At 48.7% G+C, this 14,601-nt stretch overlaps 1 protein-coding gene across 1 annotated transcript; it reads right to left on the reverse strand.

The window, feature by feature from the left end:
* Positions 1–4,408: 4,408 nt before the first annotated feature.
* On the reverse strand, positions 4,409–5,290 carry LOC134362740 (melanoma inhibitory activity protein 2-like; the record flags this gene model as incomplete). Its single annotated transcript, XM_063077951.1, has 1 exon — positions 4,409–5,290. A coding segment is annotated over exon 1 (882 nt), but the record flags the coding sequence as incomplete, so codon positions are not given.
* Positions 5,291–14,601: the final 9,311 nt, after the last annotated feature.

Consider the following 14,601-nt stretch of genomic DNA (forward strand, 5'->3'; position numbering starts at 1 on the left):
TTGGATATCAGAATCCTGTTCAATATTTTAGATTGCACTTATCCATATCGAAAAGGCAGAGGTTAGACTGGGAAATGCAGGAGCTGACGTGTGTATAAAGGGATGTGAAAAGAACTCAGTATGACTTACAGCAGCAGTTCTCAGACTTGTTGGTCTTATGGACTCTTTGCACTCAAAATTATTGCGGTCCCCAAAGAACTTTTACGTGGGTGAGTTATATCTATTGATATTTATCATATTAAAAATTATAACAGAAAAATTTTCAAGTATTTATTAATTCCTTTGAAAATAGCACAAATAAATCCCCTAAGTATATCTTATAAAAATAACTGTTTTCCAAAAGAAAACAAAAAACTAGTTAGAAGAGTAACATTATTCTGCATTTGTCAAATCCCTTTAATATCTGAGGGAAAAAAGCTAGATGTGGAGCAGAAGAGAGTGATGACAAGCTGACACCTGCCAGGGACCTCTTCTTCTATCTCTGAATCTGCCTGAGAAAAGATCTGTAGATGGTTATGGCCACAGCCTCATTTCCACTTTTCAAATATGGTGCAAGTTTCTTTCTTGGCCAATTCTAATCTGGAAGAATAGAAGGAAGGGAATTGTGGAAAATGTAATTAATTCCCAGCTTAGCAGCAATGACAGAGTACAAACCACCAGAGTGGAATGCCACATATTGTCTTTTTTCTAAGGCATAAATATGACACTTACCAAATTATTTTCTAGATAAGAAGTATCAAAGAATTTTCTAGAGAATTTTCCCCTATTTCACAAAAAAAAAATGCAAAAAATGAGAAGAAAATCTCATTTATTTAGTTAATGCATACCACCCACATAGGCTCTATAGTGTAGAATGATTTTTTTTTTTCTCATGGATTAAAACTCTTAATGTTACGGTCACATGGAAATCATCCTTAATTTTAACCTAAAGATTGCTTGGTGCATATTCTTCAGATATTTCAAGCAAAAATTAGCAGTAATGTATTATTTTTATCATCAGAAAAATGTTAACGGTCAATCATACACACACATGCATAAACATATAATAAACACATCTCCATGTACGAGAGCACTTCAAAAAGCTCAGGGAAGATTCATATTACCTTTCAATGCTATTTTTCCACAAACATTTTGAAGTCCTCAGATACCTGTATATGCAGGATTTCATATGGCTTTCTACCTGTATACAGTGCTCACTCTTTTCTATTCATAAAAAGTTTAAATTAGAACCGTACAAGCATCACTATGCCCTCCTTACAAGTTTCTTCCTAGATAGTAAAGGACTATGAAACACATAAACACTGGTTAATAATATGCTTCATCTTCTTATCATATCTTCTCACCACAGACTTTTCCATTGCGGTATGTATAGAGGCTTAGATTTCATGTTTTAAGAGCATAAAAATATCCATCGACAGCAAGTTTTTATAAATAGAGGGTCTTGAAGGGTCTTAGATCCACAAATTTTTTTTGGTATCTTAAAAAATGTATTATTTTGTTTAACTGACACCTAATAATTGTACATATTTATGGGGTACATTGTGATTGTTTTACTTAAAAAACTAGCTGATTTTATTATTATTATCAAGACCAAACAAGTCTTTAAATCAATGAAAACTTAATTAAGCATAAAGTTACTTTCACATTTGTCTACAACGACAGTAAATACAGTTCTTGGCAAAAAGACACAGCCCTTGGAGTTTAAAACATCCCCAACTGCAAGATTACCTAAATAAAATTCCCATTATTGTTTATGCAATAGTGGATTAGTTAATCAAATTTAAATAATTATACAATCTAGGATAAAATAAAACGGAAACAATTTACTCATAAAATTCATATGTAAATCATCTTTATTTAAAAACTAGTATCCTGAGAATTATAATTCCATCAAGCTTCAATTTGAGCAAAAAAAGTAGGTAGTTCCTTAAACTGAAAATAAAAGATAAGTCAAAACTATTTATGAAGAGAGACCAAAAATATCATCAGGTTTCTTGCTGTGGTTCTGGATTTCAGGAGCAGACTCATTTGAGAGCGGAATCGACCCTGAAGGGAACTCACCCCTACTTTCAGAAGGTGGGGATGGAGGTTCAAATCCAGCTCTTAGAGGAACATAAGGAGGAAAACCCCTCAGTGAAAAGACATTTCTCATTGCAAATGGAGGTGGTGGCTGGACGGGGAAAACACCTGGTAGAAAATAATTTCGAGGAGCTCCATACATGCTTCCTGGAGGAGGTGGAGGAAAAGGAGGTTCTCTCCTCATGAATGGACCCCTCATATCCACTGGAAACAATGGACCTCTGATTGCAGGAAAAGGTGGAGGAGCAAAGCCAGGGCCAGTTGCTTCACTTTCAGCAGGCACAGATGAATGAGGCACATTTACATTACCAAGGTCGTCTTTGGTATCATCGCTACTGGATTCCGTTTGTGAAGACTTTGGCCCATCCACTTTATCCACAGAAGGCATATTAAAACTTTTGAGTTCTGCTGGTCCAGACGGTCCACCAGGATTAGAATCAAGTCTGTCTTCCCTTTGTGGAAGAAGAGCTGGATCAGAACATGGTTGGCCTGGTGGAGGGATCACCGTCCTCCGGTGCTGTTCCCGTGGAGGTGACAGGAACCCAGATGGAGGTGGTGGCCGGACAGGGAAAACCCTTGCTAGAAAATAATTTCGAGGAGCTCCATACATGCTTCCTGGAGGAGGTGGAGGAAAAGGAGGTTCTCTTCTCATGAATGGACCCCTCATATCCACTGGAAACAATGGACCTCTGATTGCAGGAAAAGGTGGAGGAGCAAAGCCAGGGCCAGTTGCTTCACTTTCAGCAGGCACAGATGAATGAGGCACATTTACATTACCAAGGTCGTCTTTGGTATCATTTCTACCGGATTCCGTTTGTGAAGACTTTGGCCCATCCACTTTATCCACAGAAGGCATATTAAAACTTCTGAGATCTGCTGGTCCAGACGGTCCACCAGGATTAGAATCGAATCCGTCTTGACTTCGTGGAAGAAGAGCTGGATCAGAACATGGTTGGCCTGGTGGAGGGATCACCATCCTCCGGTGCTGTTCCCGTGGAGGTGACAGGAACCCAGATGGAGGTGGTGGCCGGACAGGGAAAACCCTTGGTAGAAAATAATTTCGAGGAGCTCCATACATGCTTCCTGGAGGAGGTGGAGGAAAAGGAGGTTCTCTTCTCATGAATGGACCCCTCATATCCACTGGAAACAATGGACCTCTGATTGCAGGAAAAGGTGGAGGAGCAAAGCCAGGGCCAGTTGCTTCACTTTCAGCAGGTCCAGATGAATGAGGCACATTTACATTACCAAGGTCGTCTTTGGTATCATTTCTACTGGATTCCGTTTGTGAAGACTGTGGCCCATCCACTTTATCCACAGAAGGCATATTAAAACTTTTGAGTTCTGCTGGTCCAGACGGTCCACCAGGATTAGAATCAAGTCTGTCTTCCCTTTGTGGAAGAAGAGCTGGATCAGAACATGGGTGGCCTGGTGGAGGGATCACCATCCTCTGGTGCTGTTCCCATGGAGGTGACAGGAACGCAGAAGGTGCTCCATGAGAATCGGTTAACCTATCACAGCCCGATTCTCCTCTTTCATTGGTCATCTGATGGTCCAGAGTATTCTCTGGGCCTCTTGAGCCTCTTCCTCCTCCTCGCCCTGGAGTCAAAGGTGCGAGTCCGAGTGGAGAGAGAAAAGCTCTCGTTTCGGATGAAGGTCGACCCACTGGTGAGGCACCACATGGGGAATGCTCTCCGCCAAATGCTGTATTTGGAACATCAAGTGCAGAAGGATCTTTTTTGAAAAGTTCAAATTTAAACTCTTTTTCAGCTAATTTTTCTCTCTTGTAAACATTTACTTTCCTTAAATACCTGAGGTGTCTTTCAGCAGTCTCAGCTGCCACCCAGCTGCCATGCGCTTCTTTCTCATAGGCCGTCAACTGCCCTTGATAAGAACGAACGCTTCTCTCCAATTCTCCTTCCACATCTCCGGCTCGCCTTCTGTAGGTCTCCAGTTCCTCAGCCGCATGGCTCATCTTCTCTTCTACTTTGGAAAGTTCCTCCTCCTTCTCTAACCGGTCCTTTTCCTCTACTATTAATTTCCTGTGGAGTTTCATTCCATTTTCTTGATACAGTTCAGTCATTACTTGAAGTTTCTGCCGAAGCTTCTGATTTTCACTTTCCAACTGTGTGTTTTCTGACTGTAAAGATGCTCGTTCAGTCTGGAGATCTGTAATATGCTCTGTAAGCTCTTCCTTTCTTTTATCTACTTCAGACAACTGAGTGTAAATTTGGTTTCTTTCTCCTTCTAGGGTTTTGAAAGAAGCATGTAACCTAGCAGCGTGAATCAGTTTCTTCAAAGCTCCTTCTGGTGGATCATCTAAGCGAGCACCATTTTGTGATTCACTCTTCATCTCCAATTCCAAGTCATCAGCCATCATGTCTTCTCCAAGCACAGCAGCCCAGTCTGTCATCTTGAGCAAGCGTTCAGTCAGAGACTTGATGTGATTTTCTTTCTCACTCAGAACTTGTTCTGCGTGGACTCTGGAGTCTTCAAATGTTATTTTCTGTTTATGAAGTTCACTCACTTGTTCTTTCAATACTTCCGCTTCTTGTAAAAGCTGTTTCTGGCTTTCCCGAAGTTGGGAATTTTCATTCAAGGCATCTTTTATTGCCACCTTCAGACGTTCTTCATTCATTTGAAATATTTTGCAGATTAGTTTGGCTTCAGCTACTTGTGACTGGATGGATTTCGATTCATCTTCTAGGGACTGTATCCTTTTTGAAATATCTGCCACCAATTCGTCTTGCTCACAATGTTTAGATTTCTGTTCTTTTAATTCTATTGCTAGAGAGACTATTTCATCCTCAAGTTTAGATTTGGACCTGCTCAGCTTTCCATAGGTTGCCTCCAAGCTTTGTGCTTCTGTTGACTCCTTCTCAAAGCTGGCACCCTTCACAGCTGACTCTAAGCCTTCATACTCCTCTTGAACAACGCTGAGTTTGTCAAGTAGTTTACATTTTTCTTCAATTAGTCCAGAAAGCTTTTCAGCAAGTCTTTTCTCTCTTCCTACATACAGCCGGCTTCTCACCGATCGAACACTTCTCCACAAAAACAAGAGAATCAAAAATGCAGTAAGAGCCACACATGTCACCAGTTCCCATGGAAAACCAGGGCCCGGTCTCAGGTCTTCAGGCCATGCTGCCACAGTCCTGCACAGCTCTCCCAGGACCAGCCCCAAGTACGGCTGAGGGGCAGCCCCGGGCACCTCCATGCCGCCGAGGCTGCTATGGCTGTGGCCGCGGTAGCCACGGCCTGGCCAGGCCACAACCAGCAGCTGAGACAGCTCTGCGTTCTGTTGGGAACGCAAACCGGCCCCGGCGACAGCGGCAGACACGGCACAGCCGGCCGTGCGGGGAGCCGGGGAGCACTGGTGCCCACCGGCCTCAGGCGTCCCCCACGCACACCCTGGTAACCAGGCCCCTTTGTGACGTCACTTCCGCCACGCGGTTCCGAGCCCGCCCCTGCACGAGCCTGTGACACGCGCTGTCCTCGCCACCCCCCACCTCGGCTCGGTTTCCGCCGGGCCACCTCCGGATTTGAATCCATGTTTATAACGTGTGATGATCAAATCTGGGTAATCAGCGTACTCATCACTCAAATAGTTTTCATTTCTTTGTGTTGGGAAAATTTAAAGTCCTCTCTTTTAGCTATTTGAAATTATCTAATAAATGGGTGCTGACTCTAGTCACCTTACAAAGCTATAGATCACTAGAAATGGTGCCTCCTATCGAGCTGTAACTTTGTATCTGTAACCTCTGCCTTTCACCTCCGCCCCCTACCCTTCCCAGCCTCTAGTAACCACTATTCTGTTTTCTACTTCTAGGGGATCAACTTTTCTTTTGGCAATTTTTTAAAGGAAATTTTGTGATTTTAATTTCTTTCAGAAGAGCATCCTTCCTTAGATATCTGCCAAGAACAAAAGTGTTTTCTTTGGACTAACTTTGCCAAAATAGCCATAGAATGTGGCAATGGAAAGAGCCATGAGACACTCTGGGCTTCACCTGGCCCAACTCTCTCTTTATAGGTAATGGAACAAAGGTCTACAGTAAGTACACTACCTGTCCAGGGTTGTTTAGCTATTTAGTGGCAGAAGAGTGTCATATTTCGAGCTCTGCTGAATGTCAGTGAAATGCTCTTTGTTTAAAAAAAAAACTTCACAGAGGAATATTTTATATATCACGTAATCCACCCATTTCAGGTATGCAATTCACTGAGTTCTAGTAAGTTTATCAAGTTGTGCAGCCATCACCACAAATCAGTTTTAGAACATTTTCACCACACCAATAAGATCTCCTGTACCCAGTTATTTTTTCTTTCAAATTTGATTGGTTATGAATATTCATGGGATACAAAGCTGATTGTCACCGTTCATGCCCAAGCTGTGATGGCCAGATTCATACTGACCGCATGCCCGTTACATTTATTGTATCGCATTTAATGACTTTCATATGTTGAACCATCCTTGTATCCCTGGGATGAATCCCACTTCAGGTGCCTGAAACCTCTGCCAAGTTTCCCTTTTTGGTGCCCATCGGAGCTAGCCTGTGCCACTGGTTCCCATGGAAACAGATCCCTGAGACACCTCCTGCCTTGCAGCATGGACAAAGCACTTGCTCGCCCTTTCCTTTTTTTTTTTTTTTAGCCAGCCACTTAGCTACAACTTTCAGGTCCCCAGGGGAATAAAAGGAGGACTGTTCCAGAGGGGAGGCAGCTGCCCAGGTGTCTGGCCCAAGCTTCCAGCCCACCCTGCCCCCTGAGGAAACGGGGGGAAAGCCTCAGGTCAGGGCACAGCTCCCCAGGAGCCCCTTGGCCTTTCAAGGCCAGGACAGCCCTGCTCCTGTGGCTCCCAGCACACTTCCAGGAGCCCGGACGCGCTGAGCGTTTGGAGTCTTCACGGTGGACTTGGGAGGAAGGTGTCTTTATCTCACTCTATGGATGATGACAGGGAGGAGACCCAGAAAAGTAAAAGGGTTTGCCCAAGTCACAGGCTAGAAAGTGACAAAGCCGGGACATAAAGCCTGTTCCTTTCATCCCAAAGCGAGCATGGCGGTCAAGATCCCCCCCAACCGATGATACACCCATGTTTCATACGTCAGCTTGGAGACTTGCTGATCACACTGCCCAAGACAGGCCTGGCCTTCCTTACTGTATGAACTGAAAAGGTAGGACCAGAGAAGCCCACCCCCAAACCAGTGCTGCCCTCTGGAGAGTCACCCTCCCACTGCTCAGAGGCGCTTTCTTTGAAGTTAACAAGCTGTGCAACCAAGGTCAGGACGACTGCCCTGCCCACTGGGCGCCCCCCCCCCCGGCCCTGGGGCCTTGGGAACCTCCCACTGCAGCAGCCAGCCTGGAGGGTTCCCCTCATACAACACAGATGTGAACGTGCCTGCCCCCTGCCATGACCCTCCCCCTGCCACTGGGTCCCTTTCCGGGCAGGAGGGAATGGGGATCGAGGACGCCTGAGTAGGCTCCTTGCATCGGCCTCAGCGGTGGCCGTGCTGTGGGCACATGGCCATTAGCAAAGTCCCCAAGAGAGAGTCAGTTTTGCAAGAGTCTTTCGCAGCTATCAGACCCAGAAAAGGGGAGGAAGGCTGCAGGAGTGCTTGCCCTGTTAGCTACGAGCTTGAGCCTGATGGGTTGGAACTGTGGTTTTCCTCCCACGGTGGCAGGAGCCCGAGGCCAGGGCAGTTTGGAAGTGGAAAGGGAAGGAATCATTTCAAGCCTGGATGAAGCCTGCGTTTCCTTATGTTGCAATAACTGAGCACTTCACACTGGAGGCGGCGGTAACGAGACGCGTTAGCTGACCAGGGTCTCTTACTCTCATCCTAGGCAGGGGAGGGGCTTGGCAAGCCCCACCCACAAGTCTTGGGGTCTTCTGGACCTTCCTCATGACCCCCTCCACTCCAGGCCCAAGTTCAAATCCCTCCTACCCAGGACCCCAAGCTGGCAGGTGGAGCCCTTCCGTATCTTTTCCTCAGGCCCTTTCTACTGTTGGGCCTGGCTGAGGGCCAGAGAGAGAGAAATTCCCCCTCAGGGTTTGGGCCCTGCCCCACCAAGAGCCCCTGCCTGTGAGCAAGGCCCCTCTGGGAGGGGGTGCGTCTCACCTTGCACGCGGTGCCCGCTCTTTAAAGAAGCTCAATAAACACCTGTTGCCCCACAAAGCCTCCTCTGGATGCCACAGAACTCGGGGATGTCACCAGGACACTGAGCCAGCACAGCTGTGGAACTGGAAACCACTTACAGCAGCTTTATTTGTGTCCACCTCTGGCCCTTGAAACCTCTTCTGCTGGCCAGTCCTCCCACGGCCAGATGGAAACCTGACAGGCCCAGGCTGCTTCTTGGTAGGGAAATACACGTGGTCTCCACCACTTCACGTCACACAGCACCGCTCGGCTCACGTCCAGGCCCAACGATAAAAAGGGCCTGACGTCATCGTCAAGTCCCTGGCTTTGAAGTGGAGGCCGCTCCCGCAGCTCCGGCCTGGTGGGGTGGGAAGCCTCGGCCGGGCAGCAGGCGTGGTCAGCCCCCAGCTGAACTGTGCTCTGGGTCTGGCGGAGGTTGAAAGCTACACCTCTTTCTCTCATCGGCATCTCCGAGGGTCTTCAGAGCCCGGCCATTGTTCCCACTGTCCCCCTGACTAGGATATTTTGTGTGGGCCTCAGAGAACCAAGGAGCCCCTGACGGGTAGTGGCAGCCCCACCTTCTCTTGGCCTGCGTCTGTTCACTGTCCAGGCTGCCTCCTGGGACTGGGCCTGTGAGATTCCACGCCGACTCTCTCACACGAGGCCCGCACCTGGGCCGTCAGCCCTCTCCTCAGCTCCGCCGTCAAAGCAGCCAGCCTGTCTCTTGCCCTCTAGACTTTGGGGTGGGGGTGGGGGTGAGGCATCAGTCCACTGGATTTCTCCACCTGCGGAGGACACCTCAAAGCCTAAAGCCCTCTTCCTCTGGCTTGATGTGAAGGAGGGCATCTCATCTCACCCTCTGGTCTCAGCTCACCTCCCTGAAATCCCCTCCTCTAACCTCAACACCTGACTCCTTGGTACCCTTGGTGTGGGTGAGGGTTCAGGCCATCTCTTCTCTAAATGCGGCATCAATGTGGGCAGAGGTCAGGGGCTGGGCGGGGTCATCTCACTGCCGGCCTCCCTCCCCACATGGTGCTGTGGTCACCAGTGTTTGTAAGAAGGTTGGACGCTAACTGCTCCATGCTTGTCCAGAAAGTGCAAGGAAGGATTTGGGACCATGGAGAAGGGGCCCGTGGTGTGGACCAGGCTGGCTGCCAGCCTCCTGGTTTGGTCCCTGGCATTTAGGCTCAGAGAGACAGGGTGCTAGGAGGTAAGAGGGGAGGCCCAGAGGGTAGGGAGGGACACTGGCCACAACCACCCAGCGCAGGGCCTCAGGCTGACTCCAGAGAACTCAGTTATGTCCTGAAATGCCACCATCGTACGTTGATTCCTTTGGGTAAGTATTGCCTTTGCTATGCAGCCCACATCCAGTCTCTGCATCCTAGTTTCTCAGCCATCAGGTAGATAAGCAACAAGTCCTGTCTCTCGGTTGATCCTTGTAAAGCGTTTAACACGGTTCCTGGTTGATACTCATAGCTCGATAAATAAATGTTAACTCACACTGCTTGTCCCTTCGGGTAGCATGGGCAGGCTCTCGCCCACCAGGCGACCCTCCCTTAGCACAACTCGGCCAGCTGGAGCTACCCTGGCCAGTCACCTGAGACCTCGGATGCCTTGGCCCATCTGGCATTTCTTTGGCAGAATCTTCCATGGGGCATTTTGCTGGGTGGCAAGGCTGGAGCGTCTGGCACAACTCCCAGGGTCCCCAGTCTGTCACTTCTCCTGCCACAGAGACAGCAAGGACACTTGGTTCAAATCTCCTTGGAGACAGGGCCTGCTCCCACACACCCACAGGGAATGGGGACTGGCAGTGCCACCAGGAGGAAACCTTCAGGGCCACTAGGACCAGGGGACCTGAATCCAAAGTCTGGCGGAGCTTCAACTTATGAGAACTTGAACCAGCCGTGTAACTTCCTGGAACTTCATCTGCTCAACCACAGATGATAATTCACCCCCTTCAGAGACGTCTGAGATTGTGACCTTGAAGGGGCTCTGCTTCACATATACAGTAGCATTAGCATTGTAGAATTCCAGGATTTTAAAACCAGAGAAAGAGGCAATCTATTTTTCTCTGTGGCTATTTCTGTTTCTTTATCCACTGCCGAGTGCCACCCCCTCCCCAGGTGACCAGTGCCCACAGTGATGCTCTCCAAACGAACCTCCTTTGTAAAGCCAGTGTTCAATTGGCTGGGCCAATGTTCCTGGATACTAAATTCCAAAAGTGGCAGCCTTTTCCCATTCACAGGTGGGGAAGATCAAAGTCAATTTTTTAGGACCACTATTTCTGACAATGATGGACCAGATCACTTGGACCAAATTCCTAGCTGAGGACAACTTAAAAAGCTGCTCAAATGTGTGTGTGTGTGTGTGTGTGTGTGTGTGTGTGTGTGTGTGTGTGTGTGTGTGTGTGTGTGTGTATGTGTTTGTGTGTATACACATACATTCATTCTGAGCAGCTTTTTAAGTGACATATATTTATTTTTTTAAAGTATATATATACATATATTTATATACATATATATATATACACATATATATATATATATATATTTAAGTCTGACTGAGGGTATCAGGAAGCAAACAGGGCAGTGAGGAATCACAGGCCAAGATCTGCGAAAGAAGGAAACCCAGAAACATGTGCCTGGCTTCTGGGGCTACTTTCTCCCTAGAGGGTCTGCTGATTCCCGAAGACACTGTAAAGATGCTGAGCAGGGCTTTCAGCAACTTGTGGGGCTAAAAACTAGGTCCACCAAGAGGAGGGTGTGCCTGGCAAATCTTTCATGCTTTGTGTTTGGACCCCAGAGGGCTTCGCCCTAGGAGTATGAATGAATCAGAGGTAGATCAGCCCTCAAGGCACTGCGAATCATCTCATTTCCTGCAAGTGGATTAAAGTGATCCTAGTGTGCTAGATCCTAAGCACCTGCTGCATGTAAACATAATCCTCACAGAGGAAGATAAGTTCATCCTAGGCCTCAAGTTATTTCTCCAGGTTTTCCGATACAATACGTGGTACTCAATCAAAAATAACCAGGTATGTGAGGAGAAGAGACAGAACTAATAAACATAACCAAGAGAAACAACAGACACTAGAAACAGATTCATGGGGACTCCATAGAAGGGAGTTACTGAACTTTAAAATAACTATGTTTAATATGCTCAAATATATAAAAGATGAGATAGGCAACTTTGATAGAGAACTGGAAATGATTTTTTTAGTTGTTTCTTTTTCATTCGTTTTAATCTCATCAATTGCAATTTAAAATGCCGGGCGCTACTTTCCCTGCACAGGGCAACAGATGAGTAACAAGCAAAGAAACCCCTGGGAAAAGACAAAAGGAGGCAAGTGTTTTGCATTCAAGGACACTCGTCTGAGAATGTGCTTGCAGCAGTGACAATACATTGCATGTGCACCATTTCTAATCCTAGTAGAAAATCTGTTACTGGCTTATAAGGTGCAATTAAACATAGACACTCCCTGAGACCCAGCAGACCAGAATCTTAAAGTGCTTTCTGCCTTTGAACAAGAACCCATCTCCCTCTTCCCTTGTGCCCACCCAGACCCAGCTCTGTCCCTGGCCCAGACAGCGATGGCACAGATTATAGCTCCCATCAGCCGAGCGTTTGTTCTCTGCCAGGCCCCTGCCAAGGACTTCCCATGCTTTGTCACAACCTATAGCAGGCTATGACTATTCTCCCCCTCTTATAAATGAAGAAGCTGAGGTTTAGGGAACCCACATAACACGTTCAAGGTGCCCCAGCTAACAAGCGTCACAGCCAGGCTGTGAATCCAGGTCTGCCTGCTCCCGGCGGCATGCTCCCAGGTGGGCCCCACTCCCCATCTGCTGGTTGCTGGAATAATCCCTGGATGCCTAGAGTCAGAGGAGGCCTTGGAATTCTCCTCTCCACAAACACTCATTAAGACCAACTGTGTACAGGGCCCCAGGCTGGGAGACCTGGTTTCAAGGACCCAAGGCCAAGGCTTAGGGCAGTGAGAAGACTTTAATGGATCTGAGGTCTCGCTTCTCTTCCTCTTCTTCACTTCCGGAACTCAGGGTCCAGTATGCAGGGATGACACAGAGATAGGCTAGGGAGGACCCTAGGCCACATGCACAGGATAGAGAGAATAGTGCAAAATCCTGTTCTGGCCACCAGATCCCTCCTGAGAAAGCTGGGTAGGGGCCACTATGGCCCAGGTCCCGAGTCCTTCCCTTGGGAGCCAGTGGCCAGAGAGGAGCTGAGGGCCAGCACTACCGTTTCTAACCCGAGTACAGGCAGACAGGAAGGCTCAGCCTTCAGACAGGCCTTCCTCACCCCACCGGGGGCCAACAAATCCACACTGGGGCTTGTGGAGGGTCCACGCCTTGGGGCAGTGAAGGGCTGGGGCCATGAGACAGAGCCCGCAGCCAGCCCAGACATGGGCCATGGTGGCCTCTGCCTGCTTGGTGGCTTTACCTGATTAGTTTGGTTGGGCAGGAGGGGTCCCTGGGGGCCAGCAAGGTAGCATTGGGGATGAGGTAAAGAGGAGACAAGGGAGAAAAGGACTTCCAGGGAGGGAGAAAGCAAAGGGCTGGGGAGGGTATAGGAGAGAAATTGTAGCCAGTCGGGGGCTGGATGAGGACGGGAGCAACGAGCTTGGAGAGGGGCAGAGGGAGGCGGGAACAGGGGCAGGGCAGATGGGGACAGAGCAGGGTCGGACAGGGCCTCTGTCCCACCCAAGGGAGCCCAAGCTCTTCCTCGTGCGGATGCATCGCACAAGGAGGGTAAGCGGTGGACACCTAGAGGAACCTGTTGGCCCTGCAGCACAACAGAAGTATGGTTTTGAGAATGAATGAAGGGTGGGTGGGGCATGAGTGGAAAGGGGGTGAGAAGGGAATGGGCAAGATGGGGCCAGGTAAGGTGAAGTCAGGGGACGATCCAGGCCTGGACGCCAGCCTGGGCTCTGAGGCAAGAGCTACAGAAATCCTCAGGCTGAGTCAGGGGAGGACAGACAGCCCCAGGGTTCACCTTGCCCTGTTATGGATTAAAAACAAAGCAGGTGAGGCGGAGGGAGGAGAGAGCTGGGCTCCACCTGCCAGTGCCACTGCTGGGCGGGCTGCTCACAGAACCCAGACCCCGCAAGGTCCCCAAACCTGCCTGCCCTCCTGGGCCCTGAAAACCCCCAATCCCAGCCCTCTCCCTCCCCACCCCCTCAATGTCCCAGCCCCGAGGAATTACGAAGGTGGGAAACTCACCCAATGGACCCTACAGCTTCACGGAGGCGACCCGGGGGATGTGGAAGAGCTGAGTCTCCTCAGAGCTGGTGGAGCTGCAACATCACAGGACAAAAGTCAGTGAGCCTATGGCACAGACTCTCAGCCCCAACACAGGAACAAACCCGGAGCCCTGATGCTCCCACCTCAGAAGCCCCCCAGGGGACAGGGATGTTCTGCAGCAAGAAGGACTGGGGCAGACATGTGGGAGAACTTCCTGGCCCTGGAGCTCCTCAGAGTGTGTGGCTCTTCAGGGCGAGGCCATGAGCCTCCTCTGCCTGGAGGAGGGGCTGTGGCAGGGGGCCGGGCCCGGTGGCTGGAAGGACACCTTCCCAGGCCCCGATGCTCCCCGCAGCCCTGGCAGCTCTGGAGCCTGATGGTGGCGATGGTTGCACAAGAGTGTGACTGTAAATACACACTTAGGAATGCTTAAGATGGCACATTTTATGTTACATGTATTTTACCATAATTTTTTAAAAAGTGGTTGGAAGAGGGAACACTTGAGGAAACTTTCAAGTTTTCCATATTATTTGACTCTTCACATGAGAACGTGTTCATGGAACCCTTGCATGTGTAAATAAGACAAAGGGGAAAACTAATCATATAAAAAAAAAAAAGAAGAGAAATTTGCATGGCTCCCGGGAAGGAAAGGGAGGGAAGGAGGAGAGAGGGGAGAGAGGGCATCAGCCGGGAGCGGCACCTGAAAGTCAGAGAAGGGAGCCTTATGGAACGGCAGGAGAGGGTTCTGGAGAGAAAGGAACACCTAGAGGGGCTTTTTAAGTTGTCTGGCCGAGGACGTGTGCCTCTATACAAGAGCAAAGCCACTGCCAGCCAGTCCCTCAGGACAGCGATTCGCTTTGCCAATGAACATGCTCAAAAAATATTTGAAAAGCTTATCTTATTTAAGATATTGCTTATCGATCTTCCCTGAAAATCCCAGTGAGGAGCCTCAAGTTGCCCACAACCCTCCTCCTGTTACGACGAACACCACACCATCCATCATATGCACAAGAGGGCAGGGATGGCCCTCTGCAACCCAGGGCGTCCCCAGAGGCTGGGGGATTCTGTAACAGAGTGAAGAGTGAGGACGCAGCCTGGAAAGCTAGTCCTGGGGAGAGAGTGGAAGCTGCTCCTCAGAAGGGGAACCTGGG

Source organism: Cynocephalus volans, chromosome 14 (assembly GCF_027409185.1).
Source record: "Cynocephalus volans isolate mCynVol1 chromosome 14, mCynVol1.pri, whole genome shotgun sequence".
NCBI classification, from domain to species: Eukaryota; Metazoa; Chordata; class Mammalia; order Dermoptera; family Cynocephalidae; genus Cynocephalus; species Cynocephalus volans.